The sequence below is a fragment of the Coniophora puteana genome (assembly GCF_000271625.1).
Source record: "Coniophora puteana RWD-64-598 SS2 unplaced genomic scaffold CONPUscaffold_7, whole genome shotgun sequence".
Taxonomy (NCBI): Eukaryota; Fungi; Basidiomycota; class Agaricomycetes; order Boletales; family Coniophoraceae; genus Coniophora; species Coniophora puteana.
The window spans coordinates 823,304-847,288 of record NW_006913059.1 but is presented as its reverse complement, the minus strand read 5'-3'; the positions used below and the strand labels follow the sequence as shown (position 1 = coordinate 847,288).

The 23,985-nt window shown below is 52.8% G+C and overlaps 10 protein-coding genes across 10 annotated transcripts; 3 read left to right on the top strand and 7 right to left on the bottom strand.

Moving 5' to 3' along the window:
- Positions 1-111: 111 nt before the first annotated feature.
- CONPUDRAFT_165932 (uncharacterized protein) lies at positions 112-1,678 on the top strand (the record flags this gene model as incomplete). The annotated part of the gene is made up of 1 exon (XM_007771169.1): positions 112-1,678. One exon carries the CDS (start codon positions 112-114, stop codon positions 1,645-1,647), a length of 1,536 nt encoding a protein of 511 aa, XP_007769359.1. The 3' UTR covers positions 1,648-1,678.
- A 366-nt stretch (positions 1,679-2,044) lies between these two features.
- CONPUDRAFT_165931 (uncharacterized protein) lies at positions 2,045-3,376 on the bottom strand (the record flags this gene model as incomplete). The annotated part of the gene is made up of 4 exons (XM_007771168.1): positions 2,045-2,603; positions 2,665-2,801; positions 2,858-2,977; positions 3,031-3,376. 4 exons carry the CDS (start codon positions 3,374-3,376, stop codon positions 2,103-2,105), a joined length of 1,104 nt encoding a protein of 367 aa, XP_007769358.1. The 3' UTR covers positions 2,045-2,102.
- Positions 3,377-4,531: 1,155 nt separating this feature from the next.
- CONPUDRAFT_144499 (uncharacterized protein) lies at positions 4,532-6,107 on the bottom strand. Its single transcript, XM_007771167.1, has 4 exons — positions 5,548-6,107; positions 5,380-5,499; positions 5,190-5,326; positions 4,532-5,128 (listed from the first exon to the last, which is right to left on the bottom strand). Exons 1-4 carry the CDS (start codon positions 5,891-5,893, stop codon positions 4,628-4,630), a joined length of 1,104 nt encoding a protein of 367 aa, XP_007769357.1. The 5' UTR covers positions 5,894-6,107; the 3' UTR covers positions 4,532-4,627.
- Positions 6,108-8,174: 2,067 nt separating this feature from the next.
- Positions 8,175-10,833, top strand: CONPUDRAFT_105406 (uncharacterized protein). The gene is made up of 7 exons (XM_007771166.1): positions 8,175-8,262; positions 8,317-8,365; positions 8,416-8,469; positions 8,527-8,553; positions 8,617-8,634; positions 8,689-9,858; positions 9,923-10,833. Exons 1-7 carry the CDS (start codon positions 8,215-8,217, stop codon positions 10,450-10,452), a joined length of 1,896 nt encoding a protein of 631 aa, XP_007769356.1. The 5' UTR covers positions 8,175-8,214; the 3' UTR covers positions 10,453-10,833.
- Positions 10,834-11,715: 882 nt separating this feature from the next.
- Positions 11,716-13,588, top strand: CONPUDRAFT_144497 (uncharacterized protein; the record flags this gene model as incomplete). The annotated part of the gene is made up of 12 exons (XM_007771165.1): positions 11,716-11,740; positions 11,803-11,826; positions 11,884-11,940; positions 11,999-12,023; positions 12,099-12,146; positions 12,208-12,234; positions 12,293-12,327; positions 12,385-12,463; positions 12,513-12,623; positions 12,673-12,761; positions 12,811-13,016; positions 13,192-13,588. The coding sequence occupies 12 exons, from the start codon at positions 11,716-11,718 to the stop codon at positions 13,264-13,266; spliced, it is 801 nt and encodes a 266-aa protein (XP_007769355.1). The 3' UTR covers positions 13,267-13,588.
- Positions 13,589-13,779: 191 nt separating this feature from the next.
- CONPUDRAFT_165928 (Osmotin thaumatin-like protein) lies at positions 13,780-14,692 on the bottom strand (the record flags this gene model as incomplete). Its single annotated transcript, XM_007771164.1, has 4 exons — positions 14,357-14,692; positions 14,176-14,298; positions 13,936-14,122; positions 13,780-13,877 (listed from the first exon to the last, which is right to left on the bottom strand). Exons 1-4 carry the CDS (start codon positions 14,657-14,659, stop codon positions 13,780-13,782), a joined length of 711 nt encoding a protein of 236 aa, XP_007769354.1. The 5' UTR covers positions 14,660-14,692.
- A 2,546-nt stretch (positions 14,693-17,238) lies between these two features.
- On the bottom strand, positions 17,239-18,061 carry CONPUDRAFT_90632 (uncharacterized protein; the record flags this gene model as incomplete). Its single annotated transcript, XM_007771163.1, has 2 exons — positions 17,239-17,965; positions 18,018-18,061. 2 exons carry the CDS (start codon positions 18,059-18,061, stop codon positions 17,239-17,241), a joined length of 771 nt encoding a protein of 256 aa, XP_007769353.1.
- A 1,639-nt stretch (positions 18,062-19,700) lies between these two features.
- Positions 19,701-20,338, bottom strand: CONPUDRAFT_154428 (uncharacterized protein; the record flags this gene model as incomplete). Its single annotated transcript, XM_007771162.1, has 6 exons — positions 19,701-19,811; positions 19,871-19,884; positions 19,941-19,950; positions 20,005-20,050; positions 20,099-20,181; positions 20,240-20,338. 6 exons carry the CDS (start codon positions 20,336-20,338, stop codon positions 19,701-19,703), a joined length of 363 nt encoding a protein of 120 aa, XP_007769352.1.
- Positions 20,339-21,180: 842 nt separating this feature from the next.
- Positions 21,181-22,397, bottom strand: CONPUDRAFT_125158 (P-loop containing nucleoside triphosphate hydrolase protein). Its single transcript, XM_007771161.1, has 3 exons — positions 21,677-22,397; positions 21,488-21,603; positions 21,181-21,438 (listed from the first exon to the last, which is right to left on the bottom strand). The coding sequence occupies exons 1-3, from the start codon at positions 22,388-22,390 to the stop codon at positions 21,279-21,281; spliced, it is 990 nt and encodes a 329-aa protein (XP_007769351.1). The 5' UTR covers positions 22,391-22,397; the 3' UTR covers positions 21,181-21,278.
- A 318-nt stretch (positions 22,398-22,715) lies between these two features.
- CONPUDRAFT_82653 (retrieval of early ER protein Rer1) lies at positions 22,716-23,941 on the bottom strand. The gene is made up of 6 exons (XM_007771160.1): positions 23,593-23,941; positions 23,520-23,529; positions 23,434-23,439; positions 23,174-23,369; positions 22,981-23,115; positions 22,716-22,923 (listed from the first exon to the last, which is right to left on the bottom strand). The coding sequence occupies exons 1-6, from the start codon at positions 23,767-23,769 to the stop codon at positions 22,854-22,856; spliced, it is 594 nt and encodes a 197-aa protein (XP_007769350.1). The 5' UTR covers positions 23,770-23,941; the 3' UTR covers positions 22,716-22,853.
- Positions 23,942-23,985: the final 44 nt, after the last annotated feature.

Here is a 23,985-nt window from a genome sequence, read left to right as displayed (position 1 = left end):
GCGCTTACACCGCTTAGGCTTGAGCCTGACCAAGTTGTAGTTGAAACTGAAATCTTTGCCAGACCATATCACTCCAGCCTCGCCTCTCATGTTTCTTCATCTCTCTATCTCATGCACTCCCATCCTTCCTTTGCGAAGCTGGCCCTTTACCGCGACCAGCGACGCGCGGCCAAGGCGGCTCGCAGCCTCGACAGCACCAGGCCCTCTGGTGTCTCCAAGCTCAACAGGATCGGAAAGCTCTTCAGGCCTCGCAAGCATGTCTCGCACTCCCTCTTCCGCAGCATTCATGAGCGGGATCCCACTCCCCACCGGCCTAGGTCTGTCAATCTTCGCTCATCTTCCAGCTCTCGGTCGTCCTCGAACATGCTCTCGGAGGACGAAGTCCTTCGCCAGAATCTGGCTTCAAGACGCTACCAGGCCGATCAGCCTCCACAAGACCGTTTCGGCTGGTTCAGGACTAGCCCTCAGCCTCTGGACGTACATGTCAGACGCCCTCCCGCAGATACTATCTTCTCCCCCTCCCGCTCGGAGCCGCGGAACTTGCGCTCTCTCGCCACTGCCGCCCACGAGTCCATGGTAGAGGTCCCGCCTCTTTGGAGCTTCCCGTACTCCCCTTCTGCGTTCTGCCTGCGGCACTATTCTGATTGGGACGTAACCGACGAGCTCGGGAGGTCTCTAGGTAGACTAACCATCCGTAATCCGGACTGCGAGGACGAACAGCGCGACGACTGCGAGCTACTGCAGTCTCCAGAGGCGTATGACATGTCTTGTGATTCTCCTGCCGACGCTCTGGCGGAGGCTCGACGAAAGCTTGGGATGAGCTGTGACCAGGCTGCCATCTCTACTATGCACTCTGGCTCTAGAACTGACACGGGCGATACCTCATCGTTCAGACTCTCTGATCTCATGCCAAGCCGCGAAAGCATCGGTATGAGCTGCGTCGATGCTACCATCTCTACAGTCTGGACCGAGCCTGTACCCGACAACGTCGCTCAGCCAACATCTCGCTTCTCCGAGACCCCCGAGGGCTCCCCTATGGCCATCTCCCCGCCGAGGATTACGATCACCTCCACAAACGCCTCCTCTGAGAAACCGTACCAGCCTCCTCCCATCGCGCCTTCTGTTCCTGTTCCTGCAGCTGCCCCCTCCCAACGTCGTCACCTCGGCGAACTCACGAACCAAAACCCCGCCGTGCTCGAGATGCGCAAACGCAAAGGGGGCGCCAAGCCCAAATCCAGCGCCAACCTCCGGGCCAGAGTGTTGAAGAAGTCCGCGGATGACCCCTTTACGATCGGCACCGCCACCACCACGGCGCTCGTGAGCACCAAGTCGCTCCCCTCCGTTAAGTTCGCGTTCGCCTCGCCGCCGCCCGTCCCGCGCCCCGGCCACGGCGCGCACGCGTACCTGACGACGCGCTACCCGCACACGCCTGAGACGCCGACACCGCGCATGTTCTCCGCGGGCCACGGCAAGTCGACGACGACGATGACGCTGCGCAAGCGCGCCGTGAGCGACTCGAAGTCAGCGAAGACCGTCCAAGCTGAAACTCGAGCTGAAGGCGGCAAACACAAGACCGCGGCGTTACTCGCGCGCCCGTTTGTCTTGCCCCCGTTTCGGGATTTTCCACACGCGAATCGTGGCGTTTGAAGCCTTGGATTGCTAAGGGGCTCAGATTGCCTTGCCGTTTCACTCTCTTGCTTCACATTGTAACTCTCCTTTGTAGATGGATGCTGTCATGTCTGGTCTCGCTCGATTATACCCCTATTGGTTTCACTGTCTGGGACGTCTACGTAATTAATCTGTCATATTGTACAGTGCGGTGGTAATGGGACGTTTGTATCGGTAGCGCCGTGGGCTAGGTGTCTATTGACTACCTCATCCGAAGTCTGGGCTTCGAAAGGCTTGTCGAGGACTCTTCTCAGGAGGCATAACTCGTCAGGCACGTTGTTTCACTGGCGGTCCACTCGGTCTATAGTCTAATGCTGGCTAAAGGGTTGCATTCTTACTGTTTGACTAATGGTACATCAAGCATATCTGCGAAGTCGTCGCTCTTAGGCCTGCTATAGTACACACAGTATATCGCTCGTTGCACCTTGGACTATCTACGCCGCGTTCTTCGCGTTCCAAGCACCTTTCAGCATCTGCCAATAAACTATCGCGAGATCGTCAACGCTGAGCTCGAAGCTCTTATCTTCGTTTCTGGCCAAAGCAGCCAGCGCACGATCCGCTGGAATGCCACCCGGATTCTGTGGCTCACTGTAATCCTCGATCAATACTCTGATCATGTCTCTGTCGAGCTCGGGATGGCCCTGCGACGTGAAGATGTGAATCTTCTCCAGCGCTCCGAGATGGAGCGTAGGCTCATCGAGGTCATCCACCACGTCTTCGGTGAACTTGACCATGCCCTGGTTCGAGGTGAGGTCGGAGTGGCCCCAACGGCCAAGTCCGTCGATTGGGGTAACATCCTTGTCGATGACCACCTCGTCGCTGGGACGTTCACTGCCGGGCGGCGGTGCCGCTCCGTATCCTCCACTACCGCTATCACCAGTCCCACCAATACCAACGTTTAGGAGGACATGGTCTTGGTGAATCTGTTGGATGATCTGGTGCGTGGTGTTTTAGCAAATCTACACAAACATATCAGGTACCGTGGAAAAGACTAACCAAAGCGCCTTTCTGGAAGACGCTCTTCCCAAGATCATTCAGAATGACGTTCGTGGGGCCAACCTCCCACCCTAGAGGGTTCCTGTCGACCGCCATTCCGCTGGCAAACGACAGGATCTGGTGCCCAAAGCAGATGCCTGGAGATTATTAGCCTGAACTTCACTGTAAAAAGAGATCTCAATGCTGCGCTTACCAATTACTTTGATGCGCGGATGGTTGTCGATGACATAACGAAGGTACCGTTGCAGCCTCCTGATCTTCCCCTCCCATTGACCTCTCTCGTGTTCGTCCTCTACGTAGCGAACACTTTCGCCTAGAAAATAAACCTGTAAGCGAAATTGTACACGGCAAGAAGCTCAGGCTCACCTGACCCAGACACAATGATCGCGTCAATGGTGCCAAGTACGTCTTCAGAAGGGAGACGAGGATCGGTGTCGTCAAAATTGGCGGCATCGGTCGGGACGGGCTTCCCGTCGCCCAAGACATCGTAGACTGTGGTCTGCAAGTTTACGGCGATCGCGGCGAGCTCAGGGTTGAATATCTTTTTGGTGGGATCCAGCGGGTTGGCGATCTGTGGGTTTTCGGTGAGCAGCTTGTGGTAGAGCTCCCGGGTTCCTTCGGCGCCGAGAGTGTATCCGAGCTCCGTGTTCATTTTTCCTTCGACAGGACCACAGGAAAAGACGGCGATGCGAAGAGGTTGAGGTGAAGACATGTTGATACAAGGGAGAAGGTGAGCAGTATGCTGACTTTTGCTTGCTCGAATATACGAAGGCTGGTGTCTTTAAATACGAACATCAAGTCGAGTGCCTAGAGCGGTCGAAGAGATCGTCTCCTTACCAAATTTAAGTCCTTCCATGTACTCGTAAGCCAGCGTGAGAGAGAAGCATAACCAAAGAGTAACAAGCATGGCCAAGTCCAACAAGATTAGAAAGCTATAGAGCTTTTAAGGAGGTTTGCAGGATTCTTCCTTCCATGCTGCGTGACAGCATGCTTGGTTTTGTTAGACTTTCAAGTCAGTGAGCAATATTTCAACACTAAAGAAGCAGTTGAGTGAACGAACATGTGTTCCGTACCCCGCACCCTGATCATCACCTATCTCATCCGGAGTCCAGGTCTCAAACTTAGGTTTGTGGAGGACTCCTCGTAGGAATTGTGTTTACCTGAGTAACGTATACGATTCGGAGCTCGACGAGGCTATGCCGAAGAACGCCGTTTCAGATCGTTCAGTGGCGAAACCCTCGCTGGGGAACAGGCCTGCGATCTTCATCAGAAAACAAAATAAAACAAATAAAACAAATAAAGCCAATGGGACACCTTGGGAACATCTCATGAGGTGACGACTAGTGGGTGTGAGTGTTTATGACATCTCATATAAGGACTTGAGCAAATATTAATCAAAAACTCATAAGTGGCATCATAAGGCAAGTGGCCGACTCAGAATCTGTTATATGTGCGCAACAGGATGATCATTGTGCTACTGGCGAGTAGTACTTGGCTACAATTCCAGGACGTGACAAAGTCTACAAATATTCACTCGTCTGATCTGCGTGAGTCTGGCGAGCGCATACGCGCACTCGCAACTTGAAGGATACCTCAAGTGAAGCGTATCCGAGTCATAAAGCCCTTGACTCTTAGAAAGCTGGCCAAACTGGTTGCGACGGCATGCGGCTTGACACCCTCTCGCTCCCAAGTTCTGCACCCCATCACCGCCACCGCCACACACAGGAGGGCAAGGAACGCGGGCTCGGGCTCGGCGGACATCTGTTTTGGACAAGGCGAACTATCCACCAATCCTTGCCACCTTCAGCGCTCCAGAGCGCTCCGTCTACAGGTTGAACTTATATATACGAATCCGATTGATTTCATCGCCTCGTTCGAGTAAAAGTACATAGAGCATTCCTCCTTCGCCACTCGGGCCTATTATCATACACACAGTATGCCATCGATGCATACCTCCAACTTTTTATGCCGCGTTCTTCGCATCCCAAGCACCTTTCAGCATCTGCCAACAGACTATCGCGAGATCGTCAACATTGATCTCAATGTTCTTATCTTCGTTCCTCGCCAAAGCAGCCAGCGCACGATCCGCTGGAATGCCTCCCGAAACATACGGTTCCATCTCGTCCTCGATTAGAACTCTGATCATGTCTCTGTCGAGCTCAGGATGGCCCTGCGAAGTGAAGATGTGAACTTTCTCCAGCGCCTCAAGATGGAGCTTGGGATCATCGAGGTCATCCACCACGTCCTCCGGGATTTTGATCATTCCCTGGTTCCAAGTGAGGTCGGACTGGCCCCAGCGGCTAAGACCGTCGAGTGGGGTAATATCCCTGTCGATGACAACCTCGTCACTCGATCGCGTACTACCTGAGCGCGGTGTGGCCCCGTATCCTCCGCTACCGCTGTCACCAATCCCACCGACCTCGACATTCAGGAGGACATGGTCTTGGTGGAGCTGTTGAATGACCTGGTGGGTGATGTATCAACAAGTCTATGCAAATGTATCAGATGCAACGGAAAAAACTAACCAAGACGCCCTTCTGGAAGACACTCTTCCCAAGATCAGTCATAGTAACGTTCTTGGGGCCAACCTCCCAACCCTTGGGATTCCTGTCGACCGCATGTCCGCTGGCGAATGAAAGGATCTGGTGCCCGAAGCAAATGCCTGGAAATAGTCAGCTTGAATACCATAGTAAGAGTTCTCTATGCTGCACTCACCGACCACCTTGATGCGTGGATGGTTGTCAATGACAAAGCGGAGGTACCTTTGTACCCTCCTGATTTTACCCTCCCACTGACCCCTCTTTATCGGGTCCTCTACGTAGCGAACACTTGTGCCTGAAGAACTTGTCAACATTGTGTACGCGGCAGAAAGCTCAAGCTTACCCGACCCAGACACAAAGATCGCGTCGATTGTGTCAAGTGCATCTTCAGAAGGAAGACGAGGGTCATTTTCGTCGAAGATGGGGGCATCGGTCGGGACAGGCTCGCCGTCGCCCAAGACATCATAGACTATGGTCTGCAAGCCGTTGGCGATCACGGCGAGCTCTGGGTTGAATATCTTCTGGTTAGGATCCAACGGGTTGGCGACCCGGGGGTTCTCAATGAGGAACTTGTGGAAGATCTCCCGGGTGCCTTCGGCACCAGCGGTGAATCCGAGCTCTGTTTTCATCCTTCCTTCGACAGGACCGCAAGAAAAGACGGCGACGCGAAGAGGCTGAGGGGAGGGCATGTTGATACAAAGGAGATGGTAGGCAATATAGTGACTTTGTGCTTGCTCGAAAATACGAAGGCTGGTGTTCTTATATACGAACAAGGCACAGCCTCAAGTCGAACGCCTAAAGCACTTGAAGTGACCGTCTCCGTACCAATCTTGAGATGTTCAATGTAGTCCAAGTCAGCGGATAAGCCAGCGTGAGAGTGTGTGTATAAGTACTTGAACAAACGATGGCTTCTCGAGCTTGGAGTTTCGCAAGATCCTTCCTTTTGACCATGTAGGGTGACAGCATTTTTGGTCCTGTCAAAATCAAACCAAAGTTCAACGCTCAGTAAGTAGTTGACTGAACAAACTTGGATTCCGTACTCCGCATCCTGACCGTCGACTGCGCTTCGAGTGGTTATCGTTATCTGGCAGCCTAGCAAGCTCGGGGAGCGAGTTGAGGCTGAGCGCTGAGCTCCAGGGATTAGGGTTCATAACGTTCACGGATCTTGGTGTACGCCAGTGGCCAATATGAAGAAGTCCAGGCGTTACCCCTTCATCTGCGTGCATTCTCATCAGTGTTAATGAGGAGCATCCCTGTTACAGTCATGACCCCCAAGTGCAAGCGAATAGAACTTCTCGTCATGGGTGAAGCAAGTCCTTTCTGGTCGAGAATCATTTTCGCACTGGCGGCACGTATGAATACTGTCGACAAACTTGAAGTTGAAGCTTGGATCAAAAGCGCCCGAGCGTTTAAAGGCATGCAGAGGTGAGGAGTGTCTAGACCAGACTCTCCCCACATTCACCCACTTTTGAGAGATCGGAGAGAGACACGTTCGATTTAGTGTTGCCAGAGAAAAAGAAGCCCACATGTGTCCAAGTTCCTGCTCAACCTCGTATCAGCTATTCTTGTGCCTTGATCCTGTCGGAGTTTAACAAGAACGTCCAAACGCCGGAATTTTCCGGGACGCCACCAGGGCCAGTGGCGACGACGCATTCATGATAGTCCCTAGTAGCACCCCCTACCATGTCTTGTCCACCTCTTTCTTGTTGTTATGCATGGCCCCGGTAGAAATAAGAGGGTTTCAAATCTATTGTCATGCTCTTTTGCGTGATTCATGTGATGACTGATGTACTGGGGGGTTGGAGGCACCTTTTCAGGCGCCGGCCACGCTTCTGCTCGTGCTGCGCAAGATTGCCACATAAAGGCTCTGACAAGAAACGCCTTCGATCCTCAAGATACATCTCAAACAGACACCAGAAGACGCAGCCTTGAGTAGCACACGGACTGCCCGGTATGTCCTTTGATCGGACGGACGATGCAGGGCATTTCGACTTGCAACCCAGGACTGCCGATGCGCTTATATTAAACGCGACACGTCCATGCATTGCGTGCGCCGTTTTCAGCATAAGTGTTCCAACGGCATTCTACCCTTCTCGCGATAATTCCGCTCGCTCGAAGATTTCTGTTGGAACTCTTCGAGTGCTATGATATTCTCGAAATTTAGCAGGCGGTGACCCGTCTGAAGCATCCTAACTCCACGAATCATTTCGCAGCCCCTCACGGAAAATAAAATACCTACCCGAGGCAACGGATTACTCAGTAAACCTCCCTAACATGGGGTAAAAAGCGTGGTTTCTTTGTTATACTGGTTGTCTATTGGATGGGTTTTTATGAGGACAAACCGCCACCAGATATTTCCATTTGAATTCTCCCGAAATGTTGGTGGCCACGTGTGGTCAGACCGGTATGGAATCACTGGCGGTTGACGATGTTCTGAATGCACTCTTGTATACCCTTTCACAGAACGATGTGGCCGCACTAGCGAATCTCGTTATTAAACCATTTACTTGGGTAATTGCGACGAACACGGGAGAAACATCGTCGACGAAATGAGCTTCAAGCGTATCGAGGGAGGTCACATCCGGGTTGGGAGAAGAATTGGTCACTTGGTCACTGCCCAGGATGGAAAATGAAGTGTTTCGGAGCATCTTGACATACAAAAGCGCGGCAGAGTTGGGTGCCGGATTCTGATGAAGCGTCACTGAGATGCAAAAGCAGAGGACAGCACAACGCATTAGATATATCCTCGCAGGAGGATGCGTGAGGCGTGTTTTTCTAGTGCTTGCTTCAGAGTCTACAATACTGGAAGCACTTCAAGGAGGCGAGGTTTGATTTTTTTTGCAAAGAAAGGGGCTAAAGTACATTTATAGAAGGTTACTTATGTAAGGAACGCTTTGTCAGCGGTGGCGCTGTTGTGGGTTGGCCGAGCACCTCGTGAGTCGTCGACGTTCTCTTCACCCGCGTCTCCGTCGTCGTCGTCGTCACCTTCCCTCCCTCCTCCGCTAAGAAAATGGCGTTTGGTCTTGTCATTGGAACTGAGCGCGCAACTAACCTCCAGGTGCGTGTTGCACTCGTTATATGCGCTGCGCGAACGGGCTGACAGGTCATACAGAATGCAATCCAGGATGAACTCATGAGCAGAGGGTACAGCCCCGACGCTGGTAGGCACACCTCCAACGCTGCTCATACTACTGCTCATCATCTATTATAGACCCTGTCATGGCAGAGTACATTACTATTATGATAATCAACAACAAGACTGCTGGTGCGTCGCGTCCTTGTCGCCTTTTCCTAGCGGTAGTGCTCACAGCCGATTCGACAGCTCAAATAACGTCTGAACTTGAAGACTGTGCGTTACCTTTTTTTGATACGACCTAGAACGTCGCGGCTAAACACGTTGATGCATTGGTAGTGATTGGCTCGGATTACGGTGCGTTTCCTTGTTTACTCGTGGGTTGTTGTGGTCTGACTGGATTGTTCCCAGACGCAAGCTTCACTGACTGGCTTTTCACCGAGGCCGCCAAGGGTGCCCCAGATGCCGCACCACCAGCTCAACCCGCCGCCGTCATCGCCGCCTCAGTATCTCAAACATCCCCATCCGCGCCTAAAGCCGCCTCCACCCGCCCAATACCACAAGCACCCCGCTCTACTCTTAGCCATGCCCTCAACCAAGCCGTCCCGTCTGGCCCATCTGGCATCAAACGCCCCGCCTCCGGGCGCTCGCCTTCACCCTCGGGTGGCGGTCCGAATAAGTCACGGCGGACGGACCTCCCTACCGGTCCTCGTGCCATGCAGGCTAGTCCAAGTGGTGGTGGCGGTGGAGGCGGACGAAGTCTGCTCGACCGTATGGGTCCGCGGAACAAGTTCGGTCAAGGAGGAGGCGGACGCGGGGACGACATTCAGGCTCGCATTGACAGCATCACCAACGGCAGCGGGATAACGCCCGAGGCGATGATGATGGCGTACCAGAACGGGATGCTCCCACCAGGGATGGACATGAACGCGATGAATGCGGTCATGGCAGGCGCGGGTGGCATGAACATGAATATGGGGAATATGCAGGGGAATCAGATGATGCTACAGGAGATGATGATGAACCAGATGGCGCTCATGGCACAGATGGCGTCGTCCATGGGCCTAATCAATGGGCAGACGGGCCAGTTCTCAGGGCCTGCGTTTGGTCAGGATGGGAATCTCAACAACAATAACAACCAGAACGGCTTCCAGAACGGTGGTGGAAGAGGTCGCGGAGGTATGCGCGGGCGAGGGCGGGGTCGGGGTGGGCACGCTGGGCCGGGTCACCTGGGCTCCGGTGCGGATGATGGGGAGACGTTGGCGATTAATGGTCAAGGGTCATCGATAGCGGCGCCCCAACCTATCCATGCCAGTCCCTCGTCTGCTCCTGCTACCCTCGCTGCGCCCTCTACGCCTAGTCAACCCGCATACGCCTTGCCTGCACGCCCAGGGACGCCCACGCTCTGCAAGTTCGGGACGAAATGCACGAACGCGTTGTGCCGCTACTCGCATCCTTCACCTGTTGCTTCGGCCGAGTCCGGTGTCGTCCTCTCAAGTGAGGCCTGCGAAGCCGGTAAAGACTGTCAAGACAAGGACTGCGTGAAAGGGCATGTCAGTAAAGCTGCTGCTACAGGCCAAGGTTCGTCCAACGTTTTTATCAAACTACGCCGTTCTCGCTAATTATCTTCTTGAAAACATTTTAGTAACTGAACAAAAACCTCCCGCCACGCATGCCCCCGCTGCCTCGCACCCCTCCACGTCCAACCAGATTCCCTGCCGTTTTGGCACCAACTGCACACGGCCTGGCTGCTCCTTCGCCCATCCACCTCGCCACTCCTCACACCAGAACAGCGGTACGGCCTGCCGCTTTGGCTCGGGCTGCACGCGTGCCACATGTACCTTCTCTCACCCACCCGACCGCGTCTTGCCCGGCTCGTTCCATCGCGGACTCGATTCGTCATCGCCGAGTGTCAAGGTGAACGCGCCTGGGACGGGTACGATGTCCGGTAGCAGTGGCAGTATGCACAAAAGCGCGGTGTTCAACACGTCCTCGACGCAAGCGTCCGCCTCTTCGCTCAAGGACGGGCAGGGCAACGGGATCAAGGCGGAGTTAGAGAGGCAGATGAAGGACCTCGAGGCGAAGAAGGAGGCAGCGCAAAAGGCAATGATGGAGGCGCAGGCTGCGGCTTCGTCAAAGACGGGCGGGGCAAAGGATACATCTGTTGCTGCATGAGCGCGCGCCTCGCCGCTACCTTCGCGTCCGCATACAACTCGAATCTGAGGGCCGCTTTTTTCTAACGCCAAATATCCAGCCTCAAGGACAAGTATTATAATGAAGCCTCTACCTGTGTATTGTGAAAACCTCTCACTTCCCACATTTTTTCTTTTTCTTATTTCTGACATCGACCAATTAACCAACCCTCCGGGTGTTACTTACCTGTGCTTGCGTTGATTATATGCGGGCTTCGCTGGCTGTGTAGACCCAATTAGCGTATGTTAGTTAGCATACAGTACTAGTATGACTCCTAGCGTCGCGGAAGCTAGAGGGTAGAAGAGGAGGATGAGAACTAAATAGACATGGTGGATGATGGTGGGCCAAAGAGCTTCACCAACTGTCGACGTCTCCTCCTTTTGCTTGGTGTGGTTTTTCATAAGGCTGAGGATAGCCTGAGGCTGAGTGAGGGGCCACGGCAATTATTGACACAATCCGACGTGTTGTGATTTGCCTTACATAACTCCAACCGCCCTCTTCGCACTCACTGCTTGCATGAAATCCGGATGGGCCGTATATGATCCCTGCACTGACTAATGTGCGTTCGCCCGTGTTAGATGTTCATATTGCTGACGAGACTTCAGGGCTTCCAGCCGAGCCGCGGGGCCACGAAGTTTCTCTTCCTCACAAACCTTCTTTGCGACAGAACCACTGATATCAAGTATTTGAAAATTTGTGTGGGTCCATTCGGATCTTACCCCCAAGTTTGCATGGGTGCTGACTCTTTAAACTTTAAGATTTCCGCTGTCTCGCAGGTTGAGTATCCAGGGCTACTGCTATTCGTCAATTCAACGCAGGCTTTGTTGGAATATTCTTATCGCGGTTTCTAGGTCTGGCTTCCTATTCGTGCGATGAGCGCTAAAATCGAGAAATACTAACAGCGTATCTGAGTCTCCGATCTGGAGTCGTCCTATCAACTCCGGCATGCTCGTGTCAATGTGCCCAAAGGGTCGATGACTCGGATGATGGAGGTTGGTAACGACCGGTATTTCCGTATCGCCGAGCGTTGTTCAGGCAAACATGGTGGTCACAATACAAAGTGCAAGCGCTCATAAGTCGCCTTGTCGAGCAGAGCGAGCTCTCGGACTAAATTCTAGACGGAACCTTTTTCTGATAGTGTTTTAGTATATAGGGAACGTGCATCTATTGGTCTCCGTCACTTTCCATCCCCTTCAACGGTTCCGCGGGTCCTTTGGGCGAAGACTCTGATAGACCGTAGTAAATATGGGCAAGTATGACGATACGCTGGGTATGTGTCTCGGCGGTACCTTGGAATTTACCACGCTAAGTTTGAACGACGAAACGGTCCAGGGGTGCTCTTGCTTGCTGTCGTCTGTGCGTGCGTTTGATAAACCGAAACCTCTACGCTCACACTCACGACTTTGACCACAGTAAACGCCTACCTGTACGGCGTTGTCATGAGTCAATTCTTTCGTTATTGTCAAGCAGGTTAGTCCCCGGCTTCACCTAATTTTTCAACTCAGAGCTCAGTTCGAAGTTATCGCAGATATTAATGACCATCGAGCCCTCAGGTTAGTGGTTATGTATATGCTCCACGTGTACATGCAGTAGAAATATGGCTAACCGCCGAGCTTTTGATCTTATAGGTATCTACTGAACTCTGTGCTTATTGTGGACACGACTTTCACTGCTTTGTGAGCAAAATTTCTATCTAATAAACGTTCCAGGGGATCGTGCGCCTCATGACTTGGGTAGGACAATATACGGCATATGGTCGATATTGTAAGTTACAGTTTGCTATTTGTTTTATGGATTCAGCTGACATTGAAACTTTTTCAAGCATAGCCCACAACAGTGACAGTATTGTCGTCGCACGTAAGTAGCAATGAAGTATCGGAATAAAGTGCTCACTTCGTTTGACGACATCTCTAGAGCAGTCATGGTCAATACAGACTTTACCGATAGCGACAGCCTGGTCGACCGTCGCAATGCACTTGTTCTTTACGCGACGGTAATGATACCCTCTCGTGGACTCGATTTTATTTGATATCCTCTCGCAGGCTTTGGAGACTCACCTCAAACAAAATCTGGGCCTTAGTCGCAGTCTCGTTGGCTATATGTACATTTGTCCTTGGGATGACCTTTGCCATTCGGGCTCTGGCTGTGGGAGCGTTAGTCCTCCTCTTCAGTTGTCGTGCCGAAACTCTGACGGAAGAACAGGAATCTGGAAGGCGCATCTCTGGAGAAAACCAAGTCGGTATACCTGTCCTGGCTCGTCGCCACATTAGTCTCGGACGGTTTCATTACGGGTATGTTTCCTGTTGTTACTCTGGCGCCGTCATGCTCATCAACATTTAGGCTCGTTGAGCATAGCACTTTTACAAGCTCGCACTGTCGGATTTAGCAAGGCTAGCCACGTTGCTCAACAGCTCCTGCGGGGTGCGATCCAGACGGGAGTTTGTGCTGGAATCATCACCCTAGGAAGCTTGTTGTCGTACATATTCCAGCCCAATACATTCCTGGCCCTGCTCTTCGCTGTGCCAAGCGGACGCGTATACACGGCTGTGAGTCGCCTAAGTCTCATATATCTTAGCATTGGCTTATAACTAAAAAGACGCTACTTTATTCGCTCTTAATACGAGCCGATGCGACTGATGACCCAACTAGTGATAGACATCGAGAAGTGAGGCGTTTTTCTCCATACAACGAACGTGAAAGTTGACATGCTTGAATTCTCAGAACAGGCCCATGACACGCCCGGTACAACTGACTTCTGCCATCTCAATCCACGAGCTCGAAACAATCAATGTATAGATTTATTGCGACCGCCAGAGCCATAGTGAGCGGAATTCAACGGACTCATTGCTAAGTAGAACATGTTCCTCTTCCGCGTTTCACGCCTCGGGTCTTGAGTGCTGGGTGGGCTTCCGAAGGTATGCTACATTGCTACCCAATCTCCGGGAAGGGTGTATCGCACCGCGTTCCTTTCATCTCTGCAAGAAGCTTCCGTGCTTTTGGTAGTGACTGCTTAGCTTAATGCGCTAGGGTGGCGTCTTGTTGTTATCCGTTACTTCGAGCCTTGGGCCACCGCGGTGACAAGTAGCATTACCGATTACAGAAAGTATGTCCATTTTTTACCGTTGGAAACAACAATGCATTGTTCCAAAGTGACCCGTGATTACAACGTTCCATAAACACCCACCAAACTGATACATCCACGAAGATGTATACTATATATCCAGGAAAATGTAGCCCCAAACCACTGAAAGCAGGAAACGTGCATAAATAATAGGTACGTCATCTCGTCACTTCCTACGATATCCTCGTTTACTTGGGAATGTCGGAGGTCGTGCCAGGGCAGAGCGTGAGCGTGATAGCGGTGTTGCCGCAGGTGTAGTCAACATTGTCAGCGGGAGTGTATCCGTCTATGAATACCGGTAAGTTGATAAAACACGCGCCAGCATATGAGAGATATGTACTGACCAGCACCATCGTTGTCGGGGAACGCGTACGCGTTCGGGCAAGTGTCATAGTAGAACGGGCTGTTGGGGCCGGGGCCGGCGTTGTCGGTGCAGCCGCCCCCGCTGGCAGGGAGGGCGCCACCGCTGCATGCGTCAGCGGAGGAGCAGCACGGAGAGTAGCAGGTGTCGGTTCCTGGACCAGCGACGGGCTATTCAAACGATTGTTTAGAAACTGCTTCAGGAAAGTAATGATACGACTCACGCAGCCCGAGGAGATCGTGCACGCATACGCGTCACAGCTGGTGTCGGCGGAAGAGATCTCCATACCGACATTGTAGCCATAGATCAAGGAGATGTCATAGGTAACGCTGCCTGCGATAGCGTACTGTCGGATGAAAGCGAAGGTGAGTCATAGTAAAGGAGAGACAAACGAATGCACGGACAAAGTTGAACTCGGCGCGACTGAAGGGGGTTTCACCATCCCAAGTGGGACCTCCGGTGGTGCAAGTGGATGCATCACTGTTGCAGCCCGTACCGACGTTGATAGCACCATCCCAGTCGGAGCTGATCCCCATGTCGGAAGACGCGCCAGCAGCAACGGCAACGTAGTTGTCGATGGTACCAAAGCTAGTCTGGGTGAAGAGGATGACATCCTCGCTGCAGCTATTGACGACATTGAGAGACTGCGCCTGAGCCACGGAGGCAACAGCAGCGAGAGCGAGAGCAGAGAGAGCGGTAAGGGCCATTGCTTTGAATGATGAAGGTAAAATTTTGAGACCAGCTAGGAGCTGATGGATAAGGCTGGACGTAGGCCGCTTTTATACGTCCCAGCCCCCAGTCGGGCAATGCATGGTCACTTCAGCAGAGGGCGGCTGATCGTCAGGCATCGGTAGGTGTCCGACAGCCAGGCAGCTGCCAGCAAGACAATTACCCACAGGTTTCGAGTTAAACATTGTGGTGCACATGCGGACGATAGTGATCCTGTGTCGGGAACGCTAAGGATGGGAACGGCCATAGTGCCGTTGGCCAAAATTAACTTTCAATCTCGTCTACAGTGCATTAAAAATGGACTGACTGCATACGAATTCCGATATTCGATGCGGTAATATACCTCGAGGTCCGCGAGGTCAGTGTGATAGCAAAGCGACTCACAGGATCAGAAAGAGCGTGTAGCGCTCCCATGCAGCCCGCAGTGTCTAAGGCAATCTTTTCTATCCTTCCTAGCTTCAATGAGCAGACGAAGAGGAAAGTGCCAGCGATGTATAGCTGCGGAATGCCGAACACTCGCAAGGATGTTGCATCCGAATTAGCACTGGGCACTTTTTCATGGTCATCCGGTGACGCCTGTCTACGTGTTTTGCATACAGATGTATTTTTAGCAGGCCATCTTGGTTTTCTCTTCCGATAAGTATAAACGCCTTCTGAGTGTTCGTACCTGATCTACTTGTGAGATGCTCAACAATAACGCGGGAGCAGCCGAGAACTGGACACAACCATGAGAAAGGGGTTCAAACCAATCGGGTCTTAGGCAGGATGAACGCACAAGAAACAATATTCCCTCGGAGCCACAACGTATGCCCAGCTGAGTAGTTTTGACAATTCTCGCGATACACCTGTCTACCTCCGGATCCAGGAATACTCCGTTGCAGTCACAGCGTCGATGGCAAGATGGAGGTTTCTCGAGACATTGCTTTGGACATGTGGATCATTCTCATCCTAGCATTGGGCAGTGGGACTTTGTGTCAGCGAATCTACGAGACCCGAGCGTCGGTCAGCTCGGCGGACTTGCGTCAACCGAGGTTAAGAGTACTATGGGAAACGTCACGGCATCTAAACTCGTCTATTCGGTGGCCTACTAGTTAATCGTATCTACAAGCATATGGTCTGCTTTTGTTTGCCGTTGATTGGTTGCAGACTCCTATGCTCTTCACAGCACTCTCTCTCGCTGCTCCGAAAGACTGAATGCAGGACCAGAGAAATGCTCCAAATCTCACTTCCGCACCCGTTTACGAACCACTGTTAAATGTGGGCCGCGTCAGCTCATGCCCACAAGACGACGGGATCGACCGGTTTGTTGAAGCAGAATTGTTCGAATGCGAATTGTATTGAATTCTAGAATACATTGACCAATCGGAACGTGCGTTGGTGTCCCCTTTGTCGATGCATTTTCAGGATCCAGAGCCCTACATCTGGCAGCTAGGTCATACGAAGGGGTCGGCGAGCCGGAGGCGAGCCGAAGAAGTTCCAAGGGGTCCGGGCTTCGGGAGCCAAAAATGTGGCAAGGGCCGGCCCCTTGAATGCACTAGAAAGAGTCACGTGACGCACAATCGGCGCGCTTGGCGAAACTAATCCGGCGCATCGGCGCAATTCGGTCCAAATTAGGTCGTGGACCGAATATGACCGAGTCGACCAACTTGGTCGGCCCCTTCGTATGACCTAGCTGCTCTACATCTCCTAAAGTCCAAATGCATTCAGACGATTTCCTGATGCAGTACTGTTAAGCCCCTGGGCCCTTTCATCTTTAAGAGTGGGCCAACCGTCGCCCGAATCTACCAGTCCCTCATCATCTCCCTTCACCTTGCCTTCCCCTTCCTCTCTCCTCGTCATCATGACAGTTGTAGTACCCTATACACGAGGGCATTGTCGTTGTTAGTACGAGAATTATCGCCAGGTTAGGGCAAGCGAGTCCGCCAAGGCGCCCGCAAAGCTCACGCTATTTCTCTGGCCTGACCAGCGCGTCATGATAAGTTCGTCATGAGTATATAGCCTGGCGCGCCGATGGAGCCAGAATATTCAGTCAACCGATGGTATTCGCACTGCACTTGGGTGCGTCTTCTTAACGTCGTCTGCGAACAGCGTGTCGGCTCCTGTCCGATGTTTTTGATCTGGCGGCGTCAGAGTATGTTCGCGGCGCTATTGGGATTGTGCTTCCACTTTCCTTGCGACATTGCTATCATCCTGTTAATGTACTGTGGTACCAAAATGATATTGTATTCCCCTCCATTGCCGTCTAAATGCCGAAGAGTAACGGAGGCGTGTCTTGTATAGAGTGCTTAACGTACGCGCGTGGTTTCATCAGTTTATCCCACGTTCTTAGGTACGGTGTATCGACGTATTCTCCTTATTCCTGATAGAAACATGCATTACAGCTGCACACTAATATCTCCCGTTGCATGTATCTCCTTCTGTTAGAGTCGCCGAGTTCCGAGAGGTTAAAACGTCTACAACCATTCAAACGCGCAGCTTCTTTGATTCGAGTACTTAGGGTACCGTAGTCATACATCTCGGGCGATAATCTGGGATAATGCAAGAATGTCAAGGGCAATTAGCAAGTCAACGCGTCAAAAGGCGCCAACAACGGGCTCGGCTGGCTGTTCGAATCCAACAAATAGCTGTTGCAAACGTTGGTATCGTTCGGGATCTCATTGCCAGAGTTCCAGAACACGCGCTCGATCCACCCCTGCTGCGCGGCCCACTGGTAAATCCCCTGCATGAAGCTAGTGGCCGTCGGCCAGTCGATGGAACACGCCGGGGACGCCCCGCCCGGTGCGATCTCGGTGATCCACAAGGGCTTGTCGGCGAACTTGTTGTGATACGTGGTGATGATGCTCTCCGTGGTGGGCAGGTCCGGGTGGTACGAGTGGATGTTGTATGCGTGGAAGAAGGACTGGCAGTTGCAGGCGGCAAAGAATTGGTCCAGCCAGTCCGACGTCGGATCTGCGGTGACAGGAGCGATGAACTTGGTGGCGGTACCCGGGGAGGCGAGGAGGGGTTGGATGGCGTCGGAGGCTTGCTGCGGGGTCATGGTGGGGGTGACGCCAGCGTAGGAGTAGTCCGGCTCGTTGAAGGTGAGGAGGTAGGGCGGGGGGTTAGGGCCGTTGACGAGGGACACGGCGTTCGCGACGTCGGACGCGAAGGCCATCATGGGGAGCTGGCCGGGGTTGCTGCCTAGGCCAAAGGTGATCCAATTGGAGGCGCCGGGGATTTGCGTGAATTGCTGCGGGGTCGAACCGCCGTTGAAGACGACGTTGATGAAGTCTGGGGGGCAGGCGCTAGGTGATGGTTAGTGGGTCGCGCGTAGTTTGTAGGGGGAGTGGAACATACGCGAGCGCTGTGGAAGCAAAGAGGGTAAATGTGAAGGACTTCATTTTGCTTGGAATGAGTAAATCTGGTGGAGGTGTTTGTTGGAGCTCACGCTGGCACCTTCTTTATAGCTTAGGGTCACGGAGGAAGGGAGACAGACGATCGACCATATCAAACGCTGGGTGTAACTTCGGATCAGTAGAGCGAATTCCGAAGGACATTTACTGTCCACCTTCAGCAGTTGAGCGCCCATCTCAGTGACCCATGACAGAAGTACAAGGGAGTACACGTGGCCAACTGAGCTATGAGAAGCTATGGACTTTGTGAGCTCCTGTAAACGTCTGCAGACGTCTGCTGCAGCATGGCAGGTTATGACGTACCTGGGTGCCTTCGACAACAGAGTCTGAGTCAAATGCTCGCACATGAGATCTCGCATATAGTCGGTGAAAGCTTATGAGCATGATTGTGAGAGACACACATAGGAATTTACGCTATGCGAAAGACGCACTTCCCGGTACTATCTGTGGACAGTGCCCAAATGTGTGGACGATAACAGTGGGCGATAACAGTCAGCCATACTTACACATTCCTGAATATTAGTGTACGTCATGAGCCCCATTCACCTCGCATATCGTGATGATGGCGATGGCGACGACCAATAGCAAACCATCCTCCAAAGAGCTGTACTCACCGACAGAAAACCGAAGACCAACCACACCGCAGGATCATGCGAAACTACCCCAGACGTTCCCGGCTTTTGACAGCTCTTGACGCAGCTGTCGCCTATCGCGTGCTCGACTCGTGCTCCCTCAGCCTGCTGACAGTTCGTGCCGGTGCTGTCAAGATGTGCCAAACCCGGCCCTTTGGGCTGACCTGGCGTCAGTCTGTGTCAATGGGTGTCAACGGCCTGATGAAGGTTTGGATTCAATACGTTCGCCGGCACTGTAAGGTTGGGTGGGATTTGGGTGGGATCGGTTATAAGGAACGACTATCTTCCGCAATCCATAAAGGTCTGCCTACGGGAGACTAGTAGTAAGCAGAGTCGCTGGGTGCACGGTGGGCGGGCATGCTCGCTGACGGAATTCGTGCCCAAAAGCGTCAGAAACCCTAGCTCTCGTGCATGACGTATATTATAGCTACAGTGAAATACATGGCGTGTGCAATAAACACAGGGCGAGTTGGACGGAAAACCGACGATGAGCTAGCTGAGATGTGCTGAATTCGTAGTTTTCGAGCGACAGTCGGGCTGAGGAATGTTAATGAGAGGAGGAAATTTGAATGTGGGAATATCGACTCGCGCTATGCTCTGCTGGGCGTTTTGCCTCCGGCGCCGCTGGCCGCGTGCTGGGCACCTAGCACGTCATTGCAACTGACCCGGTCAAAGGCACAGATGCGGTCAACGTTGGCCGACAAATCGACCATACAGCAATTCGACGAAGCCTTCGCGACGTCCGACGATTTCATTGAATCGTGTTAGCTTGACACCTAACAAGGCTAACATGCAGATACTGAGATTCTCAATCAAAATGCAAAAGCGTCATTCGTAGTCAGATTCAATTCGCCTTCTCCTTATCCTGGAAGGTAAGAGTTCTGTATCTATCATGTATCTACCTTCGCATGAAGCAAGCCATATGATAGCTCCCTTCGTCGGTCAGATTCATGTCGTCAGTGTGCTGAGCCTTAGCTTGACGAGCTAGTGATGTTCTAAACCTGGTAGGCACCGATGACCGTGTTCTGGCTCTTGGCGTCATAGCAGAGTTCTTGGGTGTCCTGAGAGGTAATGGCGTAGGTCGGCGTGAGACCCTCTCCGCAAAACTACATCATTCGAATAATTGTGAGTTGCCACATTCACCATAACATTTTCGCCAACGTACCTCAATGGACTGGTCTACAGCCACGCGACTCGTGATTAGATGCGCCGAGAGGATAGACTTGCGCACTTACAGAAGGTAATCTGGTAAAGAAATATCTCAGGAAGGCATAGTTATCGGCGAAGATGTTTACTTACTCCGCCTCCGTTGGTGAAAGGTCCGTTGCCCGCACTGGGATCGAACCTAAAGAACTCACTTAACGGAACTCAAGCTGAAAGCTACAATACTCACTTGATCGAAGTGATGTTGGCGCCCTCGGGGAAGGCAACACAGTTGCTGGGACGCTGACCGGGAGCTACGTCCGTGATGGTGGTCTAGCCAAGGTCACTGAAGTCAGTCCTTGTCCAACAAAACAGTCTAGGAGACACTGACTACAGCCGACGTCGAGCAAGTCTCATCGCCACCGACATAGGTGGAGACCGACCAGGCAGAGACGAGAGGAGCGAAGAGAGCGAGAACGAGGAACTTCATGGTAGGTGATCTAACTTGGCAACCCCTGCCATGAAGGCAGCAAGATTTATATACCGCCCCAGCTTCAAAAGGCACAACTGCCGCTTACCAACGGCCAGGAGAACTGAGATGATATGACCCCATACCAGCCCATACCAGCCCATACCACTGGTTACGACCTCGCATCGATCAGGATTTGACTTGGCTGACACGTCGATCGTGGTCCGAGCCCTTTCGAGCCTGGTAAAACAGTAGTCAAACTTGCAGCAAGATGTCACGGTAGGGGAGCAAGCGTCCTCTATATTGTCGCTCTTACAGAGCTTGACAATAGTTGCCTAGAGAAGACGGCGCTGTAGCATAACGGTCTGCTTGGGGGAAATTGAGTAAGCATCTTCGCGCATGCAAGGCTGGATTGCAAGGAACCGAGTCCTTACCTCAACTCTGGCCTCGAGCGAGAATGACGTTTGTGACGGCTTCGACGAGTTGATGGCTCAGACGTGACGGTGTCAAGAGGATCACCGTCCGGCTTGGCGCAGTCAAGCGTAACCTGTGTGTAACCTGTAGCCTCATGCAGCTAAGCGCCAGCGAAGCTTGCGTCAAGGTCTGTCAAGGTCGTCTGCGGAGGATACGAAGGGCCGACCCGTCTCCTCACCAGGTGGGGTTCGCTCTCACGGGGATGTCGATGAGCTATGCAGCACCGATAATACTCCTGTAATTCAGGCGGAGTTCTTTGGGCGCTTAACAGGCGCTTGACAGACGCTTATGCGGCCCAAGGAGTTGAAACTTGAGATGTTGGGATTTCCCTTGTTGGTAAGACGCTTATACTGTGGCCGTTCGAAAGCACCACGAAAGGCAGCACAAGAGTTGGAATCATTGATCGGGATTGGACGGCCTGGTATCATCGCTCCTCTAGCCAGGGAGGCTACTAGTGCAAAGCGGAGAACACCACGGGCAATAGATTCTAAAAGTAATCGGTTCGGAGCATTTCTCTATTCTCTCCGAGAGAGATAGCAAGGCCACGCCCTTTCCAAGGTGGTTCCTGATATACACCATCGACTTCCCAACCTTCGGTAACACCATCGCCAAAGAAGACGTATCCGGGTATATAACGGTCCACGAAGCTGCAATGCGTTAAGAGCGATGAAGGTGGGCAATTGAACGAGAACGTACTTTTTGATCTCGTCGTCTTTCATGCCCTTTCCCCCGTTCCGGACCATCATGTAGTGCTCTTGCTGCATTCGCCATTTATATATAATGCGATACCTCTGGTCTTCCGGACCCCTGATCTATCGAGCGCAGAGCACAACCGCACGAAATCAGGATTCATCCACTAGACGTTCGTCAAATACGGAAACGTACCTGGACGAACGCATCCAGCATCTTCCACCACTCCACATACTCCTTCAACCGCTCATTCACCTCCCACACGTACCTCTCCTCCTTGACGAACGCCTCCATATCCATATGCAGCTCATCCCCATGCCCAAGGCTCGGCACCGGCTCCCGCCACCTCTTGCCGATCGTGGTTCCCCTCACATCCTCAGACTTCGCGCCAGACCCCTTGCCGGGCAAGGGCGCAAAGCCGACGCACCACCCTTCGAGAAGAACAATATCGAGCGGCCCATGCACGTGCGAGCCCTCGGGGAGCCGATCGCCCTTGCCGCCGTGCAGCGACTTGTCGAATACCGGCAGCTCGACCTCCTCTGCTCCCAGCTCGTTGATGCTTTTCAGCGCAGCCAGCACTTTACTGCCAAGGGGCACGTCATGCGTCCCTGGCTGCCCGCGTCCCTGCAGAAGCAGGTTCCCCGGGTTCTCTGCCGACACCGCTTGCAGGCCAGAGAAGGGCAGGTAGAGGTCGTCAATCGAGAGCACGGCCGTGCGCAGGGAGTGAGGCTCTCGTGAAAGCGCGGAAGCAAGGCTAGAAGTAAGAAAAGTCTTCCCGCTTCCCTGCGGTCCTTGCACGCCGACGAACAGAGGCGGCGGAACGGGCCGCGACGAGGTGCCTATGCTCCCCTCGGAAGATGTGAAGGAGGCGCGATGGCGAGCGAGCTGGCGCAGGACATGCGCGCCCATCTCGCGGAGACCGTCGAGATCGGTCTCGATGGCCAGTTCGCTCATCATTTGTACACCGTGAAAGTGCTGAATGAAGGTGGTGATTACGGAGAAAGAGACGCATCCTCGTTCCGGGGAGGCCAGCGATAGGGGTCATGAGATCACATCGTGTGATGAACCGGGGCGGTCGCCGGAATGTGAAGAGTTGCACCAGATCATACCAAAGTAAAGCAGGACCATATGGTTTATAACAAGTCAAATTCGACTTGTTTGCCTTCGCCTTGACTCATTGGGTGGTAGGACTAAGCTCGCGCACACGATAGAGATAGAAGGACAACTCGCCCAAGAGATAGCCAATTACCAATGCATAAATCATTACCGTATCTATAGCTTCTGCCCCGCGATTCAACGCTGCGAGATAAATACTCCTAGTCTCCATTATCATCTCGTACCAACATCACATGCATTCCTTTGAATACAGCTTTTACCGGCTGCCACCGTACCTGGCCTTGCGACCAATGTCGAAGGGGACATATTTGTACTTGATCATGTGCCTGTGAACAGCTTATCAAAAGACATAACTTTTGGACAATAATAAGAATGGAACGTACTGAATCTGGCGGCGCATCGTGAGCGCGAAGAGGATGAAGAAGTACATGACAAGAATGGGCCAGTAGACAGGGACATCAAAGACCTCGGAGAGGGTGAGGAAGATTGAGACAATAATGGCGCGGGTTGAACTCAGCCTGTGATGGGAGGGCCACGTCAGTTCCAACAAGCGCTCAACAACATTTGCACACGCACCAAAACTGCCATTCGGGCAGACGACGAACGAAGGGACGGAACTCGTCGTCACGTTGCGACGGAAGCCGTGGTGCCTCGTCTTCTTCGCCTACTCCCTCCTCAATTTCGTCCGCGTGAAGGTCGTCCTCCAGCGAGGGGTCAAAGCGTGGTTGAAGGAATGCGAGGAGTAGATTGAGAAGGTATATAGCGAGACCATCTGAAATGAAGCAAGGTCATGCACGTTAGTACGGGGGAAAGCCAGAATGTTGTGATGAACATACAGCACACTGCAGGGAGAGTTGCACCGAGGAAGCAGGTTGGGGAATAGTAAGCTTGGGTGACTCGCAAAGGTTTCGGAAAGACTAACCAATGTACCACTGGGCAAGACGATGCGTTCATAAGTAATCGTGATGCCTGGAGAAGTGCGTGAAGAGACTCACTCCCTGACTGAGGACGATCCGGAGCATGAACAAACTGACGAAACCCAGGGTAGCGAGCCAGCGCTGGAGGACGTGGGGAGTCCACCTATCGAGCGTCTGCTGGTACGACCTGCGCGCCTTGTAGTAGTAAGACAGAACCCCATCAAACGGGGAAGAGGCGGGCTCGTCTGAGGACATCATTTCTGCGTGTGAGGTATCGTAGACCGGGGTAAACCGAGAGGATTCGAGGATCCGAGGACTTTGAGAGGTCTCGGAGGAGGAATTGCCCTAGCGGGTGATGGAGAGTATGGGGGTTTTGATACCCTGGACGGGCAAGGAAAAGGTTTTGGTGGAGGAGAACGTGTAGGGTATCGCCAGAGAGCTGCGCGTCTCCTCCACCGCTCTGTCCAAATA